At 52.4% G+C, this 20,184-nt stretch overlaps 1 protein-coding gene across 1 annotated transcript in view; it reads left to right on the forward strand.

Moving 5' to 3' along the window:
* Positions 1 to 20,184, forward strand: part of CCDC138 (coiled-coil domain containing 138) — a 138,497-nt gene that overhangs the window by 8,230 nt on the left and 110,083 nt on the right. The window contains exon 2 of the mRNA XM_033949941.1: positions 16,127 to 16,187. Within this exon, the coding sequence (XP_033805832.1) occupies positions 16,127 to 16,187 (61 nt within the window). The remainder of the gene's footprint in view (positions 1 to 16,126; positions 16,188 to 20,184) is intronic.

A 20,184-nucleotide genomic window follows, 5' to 3' on the forward strand; every position in this document is an offset into this window, starting at 1 on the left:
CCTCGACTTCGAAGTCGACGGGAGGTAAGTCCTCTCTTCCTTCCTCAGCTCCAACTTCGAAGAAGCCATCCTCGGGATCCTCGACGGGGGCGGGTGGGTCGTCCTCGGCCCCGCCCCGAGCGTCGAAGTCGGGTGCCCCGCGGGAATACTCAAGACCGAGGTCGCCCTCGAGGGAGCACCCACCGGCCCCGGATCTACCAGCAATGATGGCGGTGCCGGCTTTTCAGGACTTGCTCCGTGCCCTCATTACCTCGGAGCTGTCCGGCGCCTTAGCGCACCTGCAGCCAGCTTCGGCCCCGAGTGCCCCGGCTTCAGCGGCCTCGGTCTCGGTGCCCTCGACTTCGGCCCCCGGGGTGGTTCCGGCCTCGACCCCGACCTTGCCCTCGACCTCAGTCGACCAGCCGGAACGGAGTGTGCGGCCTCGGGACAAGGTGCGGAGAGTTCGGAGGATCTCTTCCACTTCTTCCTCGTCGAGGTCCTCCCGGGGCTCCTCGCCCTGGGGTCGGCCTCGGGCGAAGTGTCGGCCGAGGAAGCCCAAGCGTTCTCGCGGGTCTCCTCGGAGGCGCGGTCGCTCCTCGCCGACCGGGGCTGAGACACTACGTGTCTCGGAGCTCCGCCTCGATAATCCGAGGTTGTTCCGTTCCTCCGAGGGAGGGTTGTCGAGAGACTCCTTGCCGAAATGGAAGGGGCAGACCTCGGTGCCTCGTACCCCGGGGACTTCACACAGGGGTTCCTCGGGGAATAGGCGGTCCCCGACCCCGTCGAGATCGCTCGGGGCGGCCTCTTGGAGCTCGGAGTCTGGTAGGGAACCTCGTTATTCCCGTGAGGCTTCCCCTTCCTTTTTGGAGACGCGGGCCTCTCGATCACCCTCCCCACCGTCCAAACCCTCCTCCTTTTCAGATTTGTACTTGATATGGGGAGGGCCTTGGACTTGGATCTGGTGTCTGGTTCTCAATACACCAAGGAGTTTTTGGAGGAGCAGGATTTACCTTCTCCCCCGAGGGAGACCCCTCGTCTGCCTCTTAATAAAGTCCTCCATCAGACCTTCCTGAGGAACTTGGACTCCCCTCTTACAGTCACAGCGGTTCCATCTAAAATGGAGTCGAAGTACCGTACCATCCCATGTAAGGGCTTCGAGAAAGCGCAACTGTCTCACCAGTCGTTGCTGGTGGAGTCGGCGTTAAAGAAGTCCCAACCTTCTAGGGTCTCCGCTGCGGTCCCTCCCGGGCGGGAAGGGCGGACTTTGGACAAGTTTGGTCGCCGCCTCTATTCCAATTCCATGATGGCGGCCAGGGTCCTTAATTATGCTTTCACTTTTTCATCTTATCTGAGGCAGATGGTGAAGGCATTACCCCGTTATCATGGGGTCATGCCGGATTCCCATAAGGGGGACTTTGGTAAATTTATGGCCAACTTGTCACAGCTGCGCCTATACCTTTTTCATGCGGTTTACGATGCATTTGAGTTGGCCTCCAGAGTCTCCGCCTTTGCAGTAGCGATGCGCCGTCTCGCATGGCTCCGAATGGTTGATATGGACCCGAACTTGCAGGAGCGCCTAGCCAATCTGCCATGCGTCGGATCGGAATTGTTCGATGAGTTCTTGGAGGCGGCGACCAAACGCCTGTCCGAACACGAGCGCTCCATCGCCTCCTTGGTCCGTCCTAAACCACGAGTAACGCCGCAGAAGCCATTTAGACCTCCACTGCGGCGATACCCTCAAAAGTCTACACCAGCATTCTCGAGGCCTCCGCCCAGGCGCCCACTGCAGCAGGGCAAAGGGGCCTAGCCGAAACCTCAGACGCAAGGGGCGTCTAAGCCGGCGCCGTCTTTTTGACGTGATGAGCGGATGGGGGCGGGCCCCCTCCGCACTCTCTCCGGACCCCCTGCCCATCGGGGGCCGGCTGCGGGCCTTTCATTCGGCCTGGACTATGATCACGTCAGACGCTTGGGTGCTCCGTCTCGTCTCCGAGGGTTACTCGCTAAACTTCTCGACCACGCCGCTGGAACAACCGCCGGGGGCATCTCTTTGCAACCGAACCCAGCTTCCTCTTCTACTCTCGGAAGCCAGGGCCTTGTTGAGCCTTCGGACGGTGGAGCCGGTCCCCCCAAACCAATGGGGGCGGGGGTTCTACTCCCGTTACTTTTTGGTCCCAAAGAAGACCGGGGACTTACGCCCCATTTTGGACCTCCGGAAGCTCAACAAGTTCCTGGTCCGGGAGAAGTTCCGTATGTTGTCGCTTCCGGTTCTCTACCCTCTGTTGGAGGAGGGGGACTGGATGTGCTCCCTAGACTTGAAGGAAGCGTATACTCATGTTCCGGTGCATCCCGCCTTCCGCAAGTTCTTACAGTTCCAGGTGGGGGAGTTGCACCTTCAGTATCGTGTCCTCCCCTTCGGGCTGGCCTCGTCTCCTCGAGTCTTCACGAAGTGTATGGTGGTAGTCGCGGCTGCCCTGAGATCTCAGGGGCTGCAGGTCTTCCCCTACCTGGCCGATTGGCTGATCAAGGCTTCATCCCGGGAGGGGGTTATCTCAGCGACCCGACAGACTATCATCTTCCTTCAACGTCTGGGGTTCGAGGTGAATTTTCCCAAATCGCAGCTGTGCCCTGCTCAATCTCTTCAGTTTATCGGGGCCGTGCTGGACACGGTTCGCCTTCGTGCGTTCCTTCCCTCTTTGAGGCTGGAGGCTCTGCTTCGACTGTGCCGTCAGATTTCGCGGCAGCACTCCATCTCAGTGCACCGGCTGATGATTCTACTCGGCCACATGGCATCGACGTTTCATGTCACACTGTTTGCCCGATTGTATCTGAGACTCCCTCAGTGGACCTTGGCCTCCCCGTGGCGTCAGGATCGAGACTCACTCTCCCTTCCTGTAACAGTGACTCCTTCCTTGAGACGCTCGCTCCGTTGGTGGACCAACTCTTCCAATCTTTCCGGGGGTTTGCTCTTTCTCGTCCCTCCACATCGCAAGGTCCTGACCACGGACTCTTCGGAGTACGCATGGGGGGCTCACCTCGACGGTCTGCGGACTCAAGGTCTATGGTCGGCGGAGGACCGTCTTTGTCACATCAATGTGTTGGAGCTTCGCGCCATTTTTCTGGCAGCTCGAGCGTTCTGCCATCTGCTGCGCAATCAGGTAGTCCTGGTACGGACGGACAACCAAGTGGCAATGTATTATGTAAACAAGCAAGGGGGGACGGGCTCTTGGTCCCTGTGCCGGGAAGCCTTGCGCCTTTGGGAATGGGCGGTCTCCCAGAACATCTTCCTGCGGGCGGTTTACATTCAGGGAGAGAAGAATTGTCTGGCCGACAAACTCAGTCGTCTTCTCCAGCCGCACGAGTGGTCGCTCAACTCTCGAGTTCTGCGAGGGGTCTTCGACCGCTGGGGGACTCCTCAGGTGGATCTGTTTGCCTCCCCGGAGACTCACAAACTGCCCCTCTATTGTTCTCGGATTTACTCCCAGGACCGTCTCGAGGCCGATGCCTTCCTTCTCGACTGGGGAGGGAGGTTCCTTTATGCGTTTCCTCCTTTCCCTCTGATCTTGAGGACGTTGGTTCATCTCAAGTCATCCAGAGCCACTATGATTCTCATTGCGCCTCGTTGGCCTTGTAAGCACTGGTTCTCCCTGCTCCTTCAACTCAGTGCCAGGGAGCCTCTACTTCTGCCTGTTTTTCCCTCTCTGCTGTCTCAGAGTCGGGGTTCGCTGTTGCATCCCAATCTTCAGTCATTACATCTGACGGCTTGGTTCCTTTCCCCCTGACTTCGGTTTCTGTTTCTCAGTCGGTCAGGGAGGTGTTGGAAGCCTCGCGCAAGGTCTCGACTCGGCTTTGTTATTCCCAGAAGTGGACCAGATTTTCATCCTGGTGTTCCTCGCACCATCTGGATCCGAGTTCGGTTCCGGTGTCCTCGGTTCTGGAATATTTGTTGCATTTGTCCAAGTCTGGGCTAAAGACGACTTCCATTCGGGTGCATCTCAGTGCTATTGCTGCTTTCCATCGGCATCTCGAGGGACGTTCTCTCTCTCTTCATCCTCTGGTGGTTCGTTTCATGAGGGGTTTAGTGAATGTTAATCCTCCTCTGAAACCTCCTCCTGTGGTTTGGGATCTTAATGTGGTCTTGGCTCAGCTGATGAAACCTCCTTTTGAGCCTATTGACAAGTCTCTTCTTAAGTTTCTCACTTGGAAGGTGATCTTTTTACTTGCACTCACGTCTGCTCGTCAGATTAGTGAGCTGCAGGCTTGGTTGCGGACCCGCCCTTTACTGTGTTCCATCATGACAAGGTGGTTCTTCGCACCCATCCTAAATTTTTACCTAAGGTTGTGTCTGATGTCCACCTCAATCAGTCAATTGTTCTTCCGGTGTTTTTTCCGAAGCCCCACGCTCATCCTGGGGAGACGGCGCTTCACACGCTTGACTGTAAGAGGGCGTTGGCTTTTTATCTTCAGCGCACCAAGTCTCATCGGAAGGTTCCTCAATTATTTTTGTCCTTTGATCCTAATCGGTTGGGACATCCTGTTTCCAAGCGCACCTTGTCCAACTGGTTGGCTGCTTGTATTTCTTTTTGCTACGCTCAGGCTGGTCTCGAGCTGCATGGTCGGGTTACGGGACATAAGGTCCGAGCGATGGCAGCTTCTGTTGCTTTCCTCCGGTCTACTCCAATGGAGGACATCTGCAAGGCTGCCACTTGGTCTTCGGTTCATACTTTCACCTCCCACTACTGTCTGGATACGTTATCCAGGAGTGACGGCCGGTTTGGCCAGTCAGTTTTGCGAAATCTGTTTTCCTAAATTGCCATCCTCCCACCTGCCCTTTTTTGGTTGTCTTGGAGGTCACCCACATGTGAGAATATCATGCCTGCTTGTCCTGGGATAAAGCACAGTTACTTACCGTAACAGGTGTTATCCAGGGACAGCAGGCATATATTCTCACAACCCACCCTCCTCCCCGGGGATGGCTTCTTTGCTGGATATGGAACTGAGGACCACGAGGTGGGGATGCGCCCTCTAGTGGGCAAGAAGGCATGCACATGCGTGGTGCAGCATAGCAAACTTGAAACTTCAATCAAGTTTGCTTGAAAAGCTGTCCGCGCTGGGGCTCCGTAGATGACGTCACCCACATGTGAGAATATATGCCTGCTGTCCCTGGATAACACCTGTTACGGTAAGTAACTGTGCTTTTTGGGAATCCTTTTTTTAATTAATTAATTAATTTATTTATTTTTTAATGCTGTGCTAGTTCCTCATACAAATTTTGAACAAAATCTGACACAATGATGGAGAGCTTTTTTTAATTTAGGCCACTTGGTATGGAATGACCCCTTTTTGCATTCCAGGGCTAGGCCAGGTCCTTGTACGGTTTGGCTTTTTGCATTCCTAATGTTGTTTCTCAGGTACAGTGCTCTCACCCTTGGTGGCAATATTCCACAATGGGCATTTCTTTATCCCAGGACAAGCAGGCATGATATTCTCACATGTGGGTGACGTCATCTACGGAGCCCCGATGCGGACAGCATTTCAAGCAAACTTGATTGAAGATTCAAGCTTGCTGTGCTGCACCACACATGTGTGCCTCCTGCTCCACTAGAGGGCGCATCCCCTCCTCGTGGTCTCCAGTTCGTTTTTTTCCGCAGTGCTAAGAAGACACGTTTTTTTCTTAGCTCTGCCCAAAGTGCCTTCTTTGCACCGCGATTTATTATTTTTATCGTTCAAAGTTGCTGTGCGTATAGTTATTTCTTCTTCTTCCTTTTTCCTGCTCATCGCGCCTAACGCGCCTTCATTCGCGACCCGGGGGCTACCGGGTCGTCACAGCCGCGTGGCCTGATAGGCCGCGGTCGCCTGAATTTTCTATGTCCCGGCCTGTTACGGGCTTTAAAAAGTGCACCGGGTGCGAGCGTCTACTATCAATCACAGACCCGCATCGCTGGTGCATCCTTTGCCTGGGGGCCGATCATCCGACAGAAACTTGCCCCCGGTGTGCAACCTTCCAACACCGGGCGCTCCGCCGCCGACGGGCCCGCATGGCGGACCTGTTTGCTGCCGATCAACCCTCGAGGTCGGCCCCGGCCTTGACCTCGGCCCCGTCTCGGGACTCGACTTCGAAGACCCCGAGTCTCAGAAGTCTTCGGCTCCGGGTAAGTCCCCTCTTCCTTCCTCAGGTTCCATACCTCCAAAGAAGCCAACCTCAGGGACAATGGCCGGACAAGGGGGGAGTTCCCTACCCCCGGCCCCGGCGAAGACCCCGAAGACCTCGGAACGTGCCTCCACCACTCGGGAATGCTCTGAATCGAGATCGCCCCCGGTGGAGTGCACCGCAGCCTCGGACATGCCATTGATGCTGTCCGTGCCGGTGTTCCAGGAGCTGCTCCGAGCAATGATCACAACGGAGCTATCCGCTGCCCTGGCTCACCTTCAACCGACCTCGACCTCGCGTGCGCCGGACCAGCCTGAGCAACGCGTCGAGACCCCTCGGGGCAAAGTGCGCTGTTTTCACCGCCTCTCTTCTTCCTCGGATTCCTCTCCGAGTCACTCGAGACGCTCGTCCCCGGCGGAGCTACGCGGGGCGAAACGTAGATCGAAGCCCCTCGACCCCTCGGGCCGCCGACTTTCCAAAAAGGCCCGGAGTTCTCCTCCGACTCGAGGCCGCTCGCCCTCAACTCGATCGGGGGGACCGCTACGGGTTACCGAGCTATCTCTCACTAACCCCAAGCTGATACTGACTCCCCCTCGGTCCGGGGATCCGGCCCGAGGCTCTAGGCTTTCGCCAACGGAGTTCGGGGAGAGGACTCCGACCCGACATCGGTCGGTGCCCCTTACCCCGGCGGCGTCCCTTACCCCGGCGGCGTCCCCGAGGGGCTCCTCGAGGTGACGCAGGTCCTCGACCCCGGAGCATTTCCATAGTGCGTCCCCGGTGTCGGATCGAGGGTCCGAGCGAGAACCTTGCTATTCGAGGGAGGCTTCCCCTTCCTTCTCAGCGAAATGGAGGTCTCGTTCACCGTCCCCACAAGGGGCCACGGGATCTCATCGACCTTCCTTCACGAGGTTCGTCCAGGACATGGGACGTGCCCTTGACTTGGACTTACAATCTGACTCGAGGTACTCCAAGGAATACCTGGCGGAGCTGGATATGCCTTCTCCGCCCCGAGAGTCCGTCCGGCTGCCGCTGAACCCGGTGCTCCGGCAGACTCTTATCAGGAACCTCAAGACTCCTTGCATGGTGACGGCGGACCCATCTAAAATGGAGTCTATGTACCGCACAGTGCCCTGTCCAGGGTTTGAGCAACCACAGTGGTCCCACCAATCTTTACTGGTGGAGTCTTCTTTGAAGAAAGCTCACCCCTCTAGGGTGTCCGCGGCGGTCCCTCCGGGACGCGAGGGCAGGACTCTAGACAAATTTGGCAGCTGTTTGTATCAGAACTCTATGATGGCCTCTAGAGTCCTGAACTACATGTTCACCTTTTCCTCTTATCTGAAACACCTCATTGGGCTGCTGGGCGCCTTCTCGGGGGATTTACCTGCCCCTCGCCAGGCAGCGTTTGGCCTCCTCCTCGAGGATTTTTCCAACCTCCGACTGCACTTGTTCCATGCCGCTTACGACGGTTTTGAACTGTCTTCCAGGGTCGCAGCCTTCGCGGTGGCCATGAGCCGGCTGACGTGGCTGCGGCTAGTCGATATGGACCCTAACCTGCAAGATCGGTTAGCTAACCTCCCTCGCGTCGGGAAGGAACTGTTCGATGACACTATCGAGGCAGCTACGAAGCGGTTGTCAGAGCACGAACGTTCCTTTGCTTCTCTTGTCCGGCAAAAACCTAAACCGCAGGCCTCTCGCACTTTTCGGGGATTGCCTCGCCGCTACCCCCAGAAGTCTACCCCGGCCTTTTCCAGACCGCCGCCGCGGCGTCCCCAGGCTCACTCTAGGGCTCTACCAAAATCACAGCCTACCGCGCCTGCAAAGCCGTCTCCGTCTTTTTGACGGGATGAGCGGACGGAGGCTGGCCCCCTCCGCGCCTCCACCTGGCCTCCTTCCCATCGGGGGCCGCCTACTACCCTCACTGGGAAGCCATAACGTCGGACTCATGGGTCCTTGGCGTGATCTCATCAGGGTACTCACTCAACTTTCGAGAGGTCCCTCCCGACAGCCCACAGAGTGCGTGTCCTCCCAATCGAGCGCAGTTGTCCCTCCTCCTCTCCGAGGCACAGGATCTCCTTCGCCTGCGGGCAGTGGAACCGATTCCCCACAATCAAAGGGGCCAAGGGTTTTACTCCTGATACTTCCTGGTACCGAAGAAGACGGGAGACCTGCGCCCGATTCTGGACTTAAGGCGCCTGAACAAGTTTCTGGTATGGGAAAAGTTTTGAATGCTTTCCCTTCCGATTCTTTACCCCTTGATCAACGAGGGCGATTGGCTCTGCTCCCTCGATCTGAAGGAGGCCTACACCCATTTTCCGGTGCACCCTGCTTGTCGCAGATTCCTGCACTTTCAGGTGGGAGACCTCCATCTACAATATCGGGTCCTCCCCTTCGGCCTGTCCTCGTTCCCCCGAGTCTTCATGAAGTGCCTCGTAGTGGTCGCGGCCGCCTTGCGCTCCCAGGGTCTACAAGTGTTCCCCTACCTGGACGATTGGTTGATCAAAGCCCCGACCAGGGAGGGGGTTATCTCAGCGACCCAACAGACTATTACTTCTCTTCAGTGTCTGGGTTTCGAGGTAAACTTTCCAAAATCCCAGCTGTGCCCCTCTCAGTCCTTGCAATTCATCGGGGCCGTGCTGGACATGGTCCGTCTTCGGTCCTTCCTCCCTCCTCAGCGTCTGGAGGCGTTGGTAAATCTGAGCCGACAAGTCTCGAGATCGACCTTGGTCTCGGCATGACAGATGATGACGCTCCTCGGCCATATGGCCTCCACCGTCCACGTTACCCCGCTTGCCCGCCTTCATCTGCGGTTACCACAGTGGACTTTGGCCTCACAATGGCGTCAGGATTGGGACTCGATCAACCGCCACGTGACAGTGACTCCTTCCTTGCAAAGATCGTTCCGTTGGTGGGCCGACTCTTCGAATCTTTCCAAGGGTTTGCTCTTTCTCGCCCCTCCACACCACAAGGTCCTAACCACGGACTCGTCGGAGTATGCTTGGGGGGCTCATCCTCTGCACTCAAGGTCTGTGGTCCGCAGAGGATCGTCGTTGCCACATCAACGTGCTGGAGCTTCGGGCCATTTACCTCACCGCGGTGGCCTTTCAACACCTGCTTCGCGACCAGGTGGTTCTCGTCCGCACAGACAACCAGGTGGCGATGTACTACGTAAACAAACAGGGAGGGACGGGGTCATGGTCCCTCTGCCAAGAGGCTTTGTGACTCTGGGAGTGGGCGGTCTCCCAAAACATCTCCCTTCGAGCTGTTTACATACAGGGAGAACAAAACTGTCTGGCGGACAGGCTCAGCCGCCTCCTCCAGCCACACGAGTGGTCCCTGCATTCTCAGGTCCTGCAACAGGTATTCGACATGTGGGGGACTCCACAGATAGATCTGTTCGCCTCCCACGACAATCAAAAACTGCCTCTCTTCTGTTCAAGGATATACTCCCCGGACCATCTCGATGCCGATGCCTTCCTCCTCGACTGGGAGGGGAAGTTCCTCTATGCGTTCCCGCCCTTTCCTCTGATTCTGAGAACGCTGGTTCATTTGAAATCGGTGAGGACCACTCTGATCTTGATTGCTCCTCGATGGCCCCGCCAGCCTTGGTTTTCCATACTACTTCAACTCAGTGTCAGGGAACCTCTACTTCTGCCTGTCTTTCCCTCTCTGCTATCTCAGAGTCGGGGTTCACTGTTACATCCCAATCTTCAGTCTCTTCATCTGACTGCCTGGTTTCTTTCCCCCTGACCTCGTTTCCTGTATCTCAGTCGGTCAGGGAAGTGTTGGAGGCTTCTCGGAAAGTCTCGACTAGACTCTGCTATTCCCAGAAGTGGACTAGATTCTCGTCCTGGTGCTCCTCTCACTGCCAGGACCCGGTGTCGGTCCCAGTGTCTTTGGTTCTGGAGTATTTGCTTCATTTATCTCACTCTGGCCTGAAGACCAATTCCATTCGAATACATCTCAGTGCGATTGCTGCCTTTCATCAGCCCCTGGATGGGAAGGCCCTTTCACTCCATCCCTTGGTCTCTCGTTTCATGAAGGGTCTTTTGAATGTTCATCCTCCTCTCAAACCTCCCCCTGTGGTTTGGGATCTGAATGTAGTTCTGGCTCAACTCATGAAACCTCCGTTTGAGCCTATGGATAAGTGTCATCTTAAATTTCTCACTTGGAAAATGATCTTCCTACTCGCCCTCACGTCTGCTCGAAGAGTTAGTGAGCTGCAGGCTTTGGTGGCGGACCACCTTTCATTGTATTCCATCATGACAAGGTAGTTCTCCTCACTCACCCTAAGTTTTTACCTAAAGTGGTGTCTGATTTTCATCTCAACCAGTCCATTGTTCTGCCAGTGTTCTTTCCCAAGCCCCACTCTCACCCTGGAGAGGTGGCGCACCACACTCTTGACTGCAAAATGGCGTTGGCGTTTTACCTTCAACGCACTCAATCTCATCGGACGGTCCCCCAATTGTTTTTGTCCTTTGACTCTAACAGATTGGGGCGCCCAGTTTCCAAGTGCACCCTGTCCAACTGGTTGGCTGCTTGTATTTCTTTCTGCTACGCTCAGGCTGGTCTCACGCTGCATGGTCGAGTTACGGGGCACAAAGTCTGAGCAGCTTCGGTAGCTTTCCTCAGGTCTACGCCTATTGAGAATATCTGCAAGGCTGCCACGTGGTCTTTGGTTCATACTTTCACCTCCCACTACTGCCTGGATACACTGTCCAGGAGCGATGGCCGGTTTAGCCAATCGGTTTTACGTAATCTGTTTTCTTAAATTGCCAACTTTCCTCCGCCCCTTTTTCATTAGCTTGGAGGTCACCCACATGTGAGAATATCATGCCTGCTTGTCCTGGGATAAAGCACAGTTACTTACCGTAACAGGTGTTATCCAGGGACAGCAGGCATATATTCTCACAACCCGCCCACCTCCCCGGGGTTGGCTTCTTTGCTGGATATGTGAACTGGAGACCACAAGGAGGGGATGCGCAGCACAGCAAGCTTGAATCTTCAATCAAGTTTGCTTGAAATGCTGTCCGCATCGGGGCTCCGTAGATGACGTCACCCACATGTGAGAGTATATGCCTGCTGTCCCTGGATAACACCTGTTACGGTAAGTAACTGTGCTTTTTGGTTCAGCTATCCTTTGTTCTCACAGGTTTCCATGCGTAGGGTATCGCAGGCTTGGTGGCATCTGCTGTGTTCTTGGCTTCTATGTCTTGCTTTGCTTGTCCCTCCCTTCTGAGGACTGCTTGCTACATCCCACTCGTCTGGATTCATCTGCTGATGATGAAAGGAAATAATTTTCTTTCCTTTGTCACAGCAGATGAATCCAGAGCCCTACCCTGTCTATCATTTTCTATTTTCCATAGATCTTGAGCTTTCTGGTGGAGTTGTGTGGACTTGGGGTCTGCTTCACCTCTTGGAACTGCGTGGAGGGAGTTCGGATCCTATTTGTTTCAAGGCTGGTTCTTCTGCTTTGCTGCGAGAAATACTGGATAGCCAGTGAGCTTACCTATATGACAGAGCTCAGTTTAGTTCTCTATCTCCGTCTGCTGGTGGGTGGATATAACTTGCTCATCTGGATTCATCTGCTGTGACTAAAGAAAAGAAAATTATGAAGTGAGACAATTTTTCTATAGTGCCACTGGATATAAACAGCATTGTACATATAGGCGGGTATTTTCTTCGTCCCTAGTGTTGCACCTGGGGCAATGGAGAGTTAAGTGACTTGCCCAATGTCATAAGCAGCTGCAGTGGGAATCAAGCTCAGATATGTAGGATCAAAGGCCACGTCACTAACCAGTAGGCTACTCCTTCACCTTCAAACACTGGGCAAGCAAGTAGCCTTAATATTTTTTGGCAATTTGTTCCATAGCTTTGAACCGCTTCCTTCTAAAGATCTATACCTACTTACTGCCTTTTAATACACTGAAACTGAAGGTATTTGATTATTCTAACCTCAGTGATCCCAGGACAGTCCTGTAGGAATGTAAAATAGACATCACACTTTTAAATATTAAACTTGTTTTGTATGCATGCATGTAGTGAGGGTAATTTTCAAAATTCCTTTACTCGGGTAAAAAAATATTTATCCAGGCATTTGGGCTGTTTTGAAAATTACCCACCCTTCTCCTGTGTTAATGATTGTTTTGTTTGAGTTCTCTGATTACATGTATTGGGATTTTTTGTTTTGATTTTATCTGGCCTTTGTCTCTCTTCCCTCCTCCCCCCCCCCCCCCCACACACACACCCACACTGCACCGAAGCTGCTGCTTTAGATGATCACCTAGTTTGCTTAATGGCTAAGCTGGCCCTGTATGACAGTTAAAGCTACATATCTGCAATATTCTATCTAAAATATTGAGCTCTAGTAGTCAGATTGGTCCTGGGGAGTTCTGCAGACTTTGTAGTTCTGACCCCCCCCCCCCCCCCCACACACACACACACACAATAACCTACAAAGATTCCAGTTATAAAATATCTACAGCCGTATACTTGATAGATGTAGCTTTTTAAGAAAAATGTGTACTAAGAGTTTCCTTACTAGGTCAGACTGAAGGTCCATCAAACTTGGTATCCTGTTTTGAATAGCGGCCAGTCCAGGTCATGAATACCTGGCAAGATCCGAAAAGAGTAAAAACAGACTTTATCCTGCTTATCCTATGGAAAAGCAGTAGATTTTCCCAAGTCCATCATAATGACTTATGAACTTTTCCAAACCTTTCACAAAACCTCTTGCTAATTACCTTTACCACATTCTATGCAACAAATTCAAGAGTTTAACTACACATTGAGTGAAAAAATATTTTTTCCCAATTTGTTTTAAATTTAATGTTTAATATCTTCATTACATGCCCTCTTGCCCTTCTTTTTTGGAAAGAGTAAACCAGCAGTTCACATCTACCCTTCTACTCCATCTTACCACATATTAAAAAAAAATTGTTGCACTTAGAGCAGAAATGGATATTTCAATTGAATAAAAATGAAATTCAGAATAATCAGTTAAAGCAAAGCCCATTACTCAAGCAACCAAGCCTGCAGAGTTACAGGTAAAAAATACACACACATCAAACTAGGTGCTCAACATCAGAGTATAACAATGTAAGGCATCCTCGGAATTCTGATAAGGAGATTCTGTTCTATTAAAAGAAGGCTCTCCAATCTATATTTATTTAAACCCTTCAGAGATAGACTATTCAGTCTAACAGAATTGTTGCTAATCCCTGCTATGCTGAAGCACATGTAGATTCATTAGAGGTCTGCTGCCATTTAGGGTGCTCTGCAGCTTGAAAATTGCACCAATACAGGCTCTGGAAATACCTCTGGCATGTCGACTGGAAAGGCTTTCAGAGCTTCCTCCTTAGATTTTACATGAAGCTGTTGACCATCCTTTGTAAAGATAAGAGCAACAGTTACATCTTGATATATGGAGAGCTCATAAGTGTCCCATACTATTTTATTTTTCACCCTTGCTGTTTTTAGTACCTCTTCTTTCTGTTTCAAGTCAATGAAACAGGCCACAATGTTAGGGAATGGGACTTGTATACCACCTTTTTGTGGTTATACATTCAAAGTGATTTACATATATACAGGTACTTTTTTTGTACCTGAGGCAATGGAGGATTAGGTGACTTGCGCAGGGTTACAAGGAGCAGCGCTGCGATTCGATCTCACAACTTCTGGGTGCAAAGGCAGCAGCTGTACCACTAGGCCACTCCTCTCCCCCTGTTAGATTTGGCTTATCCAGTGACTTGTGCATTGCACTCTCACTATCTCCACTTGAGTTGGAAGAATTTCAGTGCTAGTGTCCACAAAACAGGAAAGAGGAGATGTTTTTTATACGATGTGCTCACAGAGTATTCATGTAGTTTGGGAACACTTCTAATCTATATATTACAACAGTGAGACTTACTTTTCAAGTCCTTGAATTTCAGAGCAAGATTTTGTGTATACAGTCTTGAACTCCCTGCTCTGTTTTCTAAAGTTATGAGAGCTTCTGAGTGCTCCTTTATCCTGAGACCAAGGTCCATAATTTCTTTGCGGAGATCTGCACCCAAAGCCAAAGGTTCACCATGAACTGCTTTAATATCATTCTTAATTTCTCTCAGCCATGCTTGGATGTCAGTGAGTCATGAGTTGGATCACCAATGGATTCCAGGGTTGCTGCTTGTTTCTGCTGGAGCTCAGAAGCCTGCTGCCCCCTGCCATATTGTCCAACTTCAAAGACACACTGATATATATAAACCAACCAATATTCAAACACTCAAACAATAGTTATATGGGAGTTCAGAATCCACCAATTCATAGCATACACTGTATCTGTTTTGAATACCTCAGATCTTCAGATTGCCAAAGGAGTAGCATAATTCAATCTGGCCTTAATCGTCATCGATCCCGGTAGTTCTTATTTTAAATTTTTAGACTTTTGCTTCACTTGTTTATATCAAACTGTTATATATAGTGGTATAAAATATCTAAAAACTTAACTTAATATGCAGCAACATGGCTGGGATGTTGCTGCATATTAAGCTAGTTTTTTGGTGCTGAACTGTCTGTAAACAGGTATTTTTGTGATTTGTTTAAAGATATGTATACTGTGTTTTAGTCTACATTTGCTATCTGAGACCTTTACATTGAACTGGACCCCTGAGGAAGGCGTGTTCGCTGAAACACGGACCGTGTAGGGTCTGGTAGGATCAACACATGTGGACTATCATATCTATATCTGCATTTGGTTTAATTCTGAAGATTGACAAATCATCGTTCAGAACATTTTCATCCACAGTTTTTTACTTTCTGGGGGCAAAATAACTCTCCAAAATTGTAATGGAATGGGAGGAAAATTGGTGAAAAGGCACATTGAATTTGAAAATAGGGCCAAATTGGGCCAGGGGTTCCAGAGAAATTATTCCACTCCCTTAAAGAAAATAATGGCCCGAAGTATTTCCATAAGAGAGGGAGTTCCAGCTTCTGGAACATAGAAAGGAAGCTAAAGTGAAACAGCAATTAGGAAATTTTTCCTTTCAAACTGCCTCTCTCCATTTTCTACTATCCCTACAACTGTTGCCACCCTCAAAACTACCGTCTACAAATTCTTCACCTCTGAAAAACTAATTTTGCAACTTTTCCCATCCCTTAAACTGCCCCACAAACTGCTTCTACTCACAGAAACGGCCTCTGCAACCACCCCACACCCCCAAGCTGTATCATTCTTAAAAACATCCTTCTTACCAACTACTCTACCAGCCTTCAAAAATGCCTCAATATATATCTATGGGGAACCAGTTCCAACAGCTGCATCTTAACTGATTCACTGTAATATGATTAAAGAATTACAGTTTTCCTCTACTTATGAGGTAAACAGTTTATATAAAAACATTCAATTTCATTAAACATGCATCATAAATAATAGACATTAGAGATCATAAATCATATAGTACTGTATTCTGCTAGGGCAGGGGTGTCCAATGTCGGTCCTCGAGGGCCGCAGTCCAGTCGGATTTTCAGGATTTCCCCAATGAATATGCATGAGATCTGTGTGCATGCACTGCTTTCAATGCATATTCATTGGGGAAATCCTGAAAACCCGACTGGATTGCGGCCCTCGAGGACCGACATTGGACACCCCTGTGCTAGGGAGTCAAGGGCACCATTTTGAACCCACAGCCACATTGAGCAGGTATGACTGGGGATCACTCCTCACTTTCAAAACTGTCTCCAACTTCCCACCTCTGATCAGACGGATGGATGGATGGACAGATGGAACATGCAAAACAGCAAAAAGAAAGTTTGGAAAGAATTCTGACATATACTTTACATTAAATAGAAAGGATGCTGTATCATGTGGGATCATGCTATGAGATTCAGGATAACTTGGTGCCACATCCATAGAATGGGTGATAGATTTATGGAATAAACCTCCTAGTGGAAATAGCAGAGGCAAGTATTACTCATTTGATGTAATTTTCACTTTGAACTTAAATATGAATGTTTCTTCTGTTTTAGGATTGTCTTTCTGGTGTATTGCAAAACAAAACCAAAAGTGGAAGATATCTGACACACAGGGGTAAGATCAACAATAGTTTTTCAGGCATAGTGCACTCCGATAGCTAACTTTATGTGTTTACAATATAAAGTGCTCTGAAACTGTAACATGATTATTTTATTTTAATTTAATTAACCCCCCCCCCCTTTACAAAACCGTAGCAAAGTTTTTAGCGCTGGCGTGGCAGTAACAGTTCTAACACTCATAGGAATTCTATGAATGTCAGAGCTGTTACTGCCATAGCTACAGTTTTGAAAAAGGGGTGGTTGGGTAATTAATTTCATATTACATTTATATCCTGCATATCATCAAAATCTATGCAGGTTACCAATAATCTTAATTACCCTATCCAACCTACCATAAAGATACTAGGTGTAACTTTGGTTATCCCAGGACAAGCAGGCATGATATTCTCACATGTGGGTGACGTCATCTACGGAGCCCCGGCGCGGACAGCTTTTCAAGCAAACTTGATTGAAGTTTCAAGTTTGCACACTGCACCACGCATGTGCATGCCTTCTCGCCCACTAGAGGGCGCATCCCACCTCGTGGTCCTCAGTTCAATTTTTTCCGCGGAGCAAGAAAGCCCTGTGGATCTGAGCTCCAGTGTTTTTGCCTTCTAGCTGCCGCGTTTAGTTTGTTTTCCCATCGAATTAGTTCGCGGTGCTGTTTTTCTTTTCGGTTCTTTTCAAAAAAAAAAAAAAAAAAGTATTTCGTTTTTCGTCTGGCTCCGGGGGCTCCCGGAAGCCGTGGCCGCGGGACGTCGGTACGTTCCCGGCCCTCTTCTTTTTCTTCGTGGATGTCCCATCCTGTTACGGGATTCAAAAAGTGCAGCCGGTGTGAGAGGTTGCTTTCCATCACTGACCCTCACCGGTGGTGCATTGTCTGTCTTGGGCCCGAACATCCGACAGAGTCGTGTGATCGCTGTGCTACCTTCCAAAACAGGGCCCTCCGTCGCCGCAAGGCCAGAATGGCGGAATTGTTCGCCGTCGACGCGCCGCCTAAGGCCTCGACGTCGGCCTCGGCCCCGGCCTTGACCTCGGCCTCGGCGTCCTCGGGGGCCTCGGCCTCGCCTCGCCCATCCTCCTCGAAGGCGTCGTCCGTGAAGCAAGCTTCGGGTAAGTCCTCTGTTCCATCCCCTTCAGCAAAGAAGCCATCCTCGAGTCAGGCCAAGGCGGGTGGGTCGACCCCGGCCCCGCATCGGACCTCGACTCCGCACACCCCGAGGGAATACTCGAGACCGAGGTCGCCCTCCAGGGAGTGTGCCCCGGACTCGGAACTCCCCACCTTCGTGGGGATTCCGGCCTTCCAGGATCTCCTCCGAGCTCTGATCTCATCGGAGCTGTCGGGAGCCCTGGAAGTGTTGCAACGTGTTGCGGTTCCGGCGGCCTCGACCTCGGCCGGGGCGCCTTCGGTCTCGGAGGCCCCGGCCTCGGCTCCCTCGACCACGGGAGCCCCGGCCTCGGCGACCTCGGTCTCGGGTACTGTGGCCCCGTTCACCTCGGTCTCGGCCCCGCCCCGGACCTCGACCTCGGGGGAACCCCCTGAGCGGAGTGTAAGGCCCAAAGAAAAGTTGCGCAGAGTGCGCCGTCTTTCCTCCTCTTCCTCCGGGTCTTCCAGGCACGCCTCGCCCTCGACGCGACCTCGGACGGGGCGTCGATCGAGGAAGTCTAAGCGGCCCCGAGGCTCGCCTCGGCGCGACCGTTCCTCGTCGTTCGGGGGCGAAGCGCTGCAGGTGTTGGAGTTGCGCCTCGACAACCCGAGGCTCCTCCGCTCACCTCGTGGGAAGTCTTCCCGGGCCGCCTCGCCGAGGAAACGGGAGAGTGTCCCACGAACCCCGGGGTCCTCACCCAAGGGTTCTGCGAGGAGGACAACTTCCCCTTCCCCCTCGAGGGCCCTCGAGAGGGGATCCTGGGACTCGGGATCTGTTAGGGATCCTCATTATTCCCATGAGGCCTCCCCCCTCTCCTCGGTGGGGCGGTCGAGAACCCCGTCCCCCCAGGCTAGGCCGTCCTCGTTTTCATCCTTCGTTCAGGACATGGCCCAAGCCCTGGGGATTGACCTGATGGTAAGTTCTCGGTATTCCAAAGAATTTTTGGAGGAACAGGACCTCCCCACTCCTCCTAGAGAGGTGCCTAGACTCCCTCTCAACAGTGTCCTTTTGCAGACCTGGCTGAAGAACTTGTCAAACCCTCTTACAGTCACGTCTGTACCTTCAAAAATGGAATCGAAGTATAGGACGATTCCTCCTAAAGGGTTCGATAAGGCGCAGCTCTCACACCAGTCTCTTCTGGTGGAGTCTGCTCTAAAAAAATCACAGCCCTCACGGGTTTCTGCGGCGGTTCCACCAGGCAGGGAGGGGCGGACCCTGGACAAGTTTGGCCGTCGCCTCTATTCAAATTCCCTGATGGCCACCAGGGTTCTAAATTACGCCTTCACCTTTTCCTCCTATTTGCGTGGTATGGTGAAGGACCTCCCTCAATATCGAAACTCGTTACCGGACTCCCAAAGAGCAGGATTCGATAAGTTTATGTCCAACCTGTCCCAATTGCGGTTGTACCTATTCCATGCAGTGTACGACGCCTTTGAGCTGGTTTCGAGGGTGTCGGCCCTCGCAGTGGCCATGCGCCGCTTGGCCTGGCTTCGCACCCTCGACATGGACCCAAACCTGCAGGAACGCCTTGCAGACTTGCCTTGTGTGGGGTCCGAGTTATTTGACGAGTCATTGGATGCGGCGACCAAGCGCTTGTCGGAGCAGGAGCGCTCTCTAGCATCCCTGGTCCGCCCCAAACCTAGGCCCCCGCCGCAGAAACCCTTTCGGCCTCCGCCGCGCCGATACCCTCAGAAGTCGACCCCGGCTTTCTCGAGACCGCCTCCGAGACGTCCGTCTCAGCGAGGCAGAGGGGGACAAACCCAAGCCCCGGCGCAGGGCCCTTCTAAGCCCGCGCCTTCCTTTTGATGGGCTGAGCGGACGGGGCGGGTTCCCCTCCGCACTTTCACAGGAACCCCTTCCTATCGGGGGCCGTCTTCGGTCCTTCCTGGAGGCATGGACCGGGATTACCTCAGACGCTTGGGTGCTCCGGATCGTCTCCGAGGGCTACTCGCTCAACTTTGTGTCCTCGCCGCCGGACAGTCCCCCAAGTTTAGTCCCCTGCAATCGTTCGCAGCTACCGACCCTTATAACCGAAGCAAAAGCACTCTTGAAGCTTCGGGCGGTCGAGCCGGTCCCCAAGGACCAGTGGGGTACGGGGTTTTACTCCCGCTACTTTTTAGTTCCAAAAAAGACCGGGGACCTGCGCCCCATACTGGACCTCAGGAAGCTCAACAAATTCCTGGCCCGGGAGAAGTTTCGAATGCTATCTCTCCCGGTTTTGTATCCTCTCTTGGAGGAAGGGGACTGGATGTGCTCCCTCGACCTGAAGGAAGCATACACCCATGTTCCGGTGCACCCCGCCTGCCGAAGATTCTTACGATTCCAGGTGGGGGACCTCCACCTCCAGTACAGGGTACTACCCTTCGGCCTGGCCGCGTCCCCACGAGTATTCACGAAGTGCATGGTGGTGGTTGCGGCAGCCCTGAGGTCACGTGGACTCCATGTGTTCCCTTACCTGGACGATTGGCTCATCAAAGCCCCGACCAGGGAGGGGGTTATCTCAGCGACCCGACAGTCTATTGCCTTCCTGCAAACTCTCGGGTTCGAGATAAACTTTCCAAAGTCTCAGTTGAGGCCGTCTCAGTCTCTTCAATTCATAGGTGCGGTGCTGGACACGGTGCGCCTGCGCTCCTACCTGCCGACCCAGCGGTTGGAAGCCTTGGTACGGATGAGCCGCCAGGTCTCCCAACTATCGAGGGTGTCGGCCAAGCACATGATGATGCTGCTGGGCCATATGGCCTCGACGGTACATGTCACGCCGTTTGCGAGGCTACATCTGAGGATCCCTCAGTGGACCCTCGCGTCCCAGTGGCGTCAGGAGTGCGACCCGGTGTCTCGCCTCATTTCGGTGACTCCGCTTTTGCG

This window comes from Geotrypetes seraphini, chromosome 6 (assembly GCF_902459505.1).
Source record: "Geotrypetes seraphini chromosome 6, aGeoSer1.1, whole genome shotgun sequence".
Classification (NCBI taxonomy): Eukaryota; Metazoa; Chordata; class Amphibia; order Gymnophiona; family Dermophiidae; genus Geotrypetes; species Geotrypetes seraphini.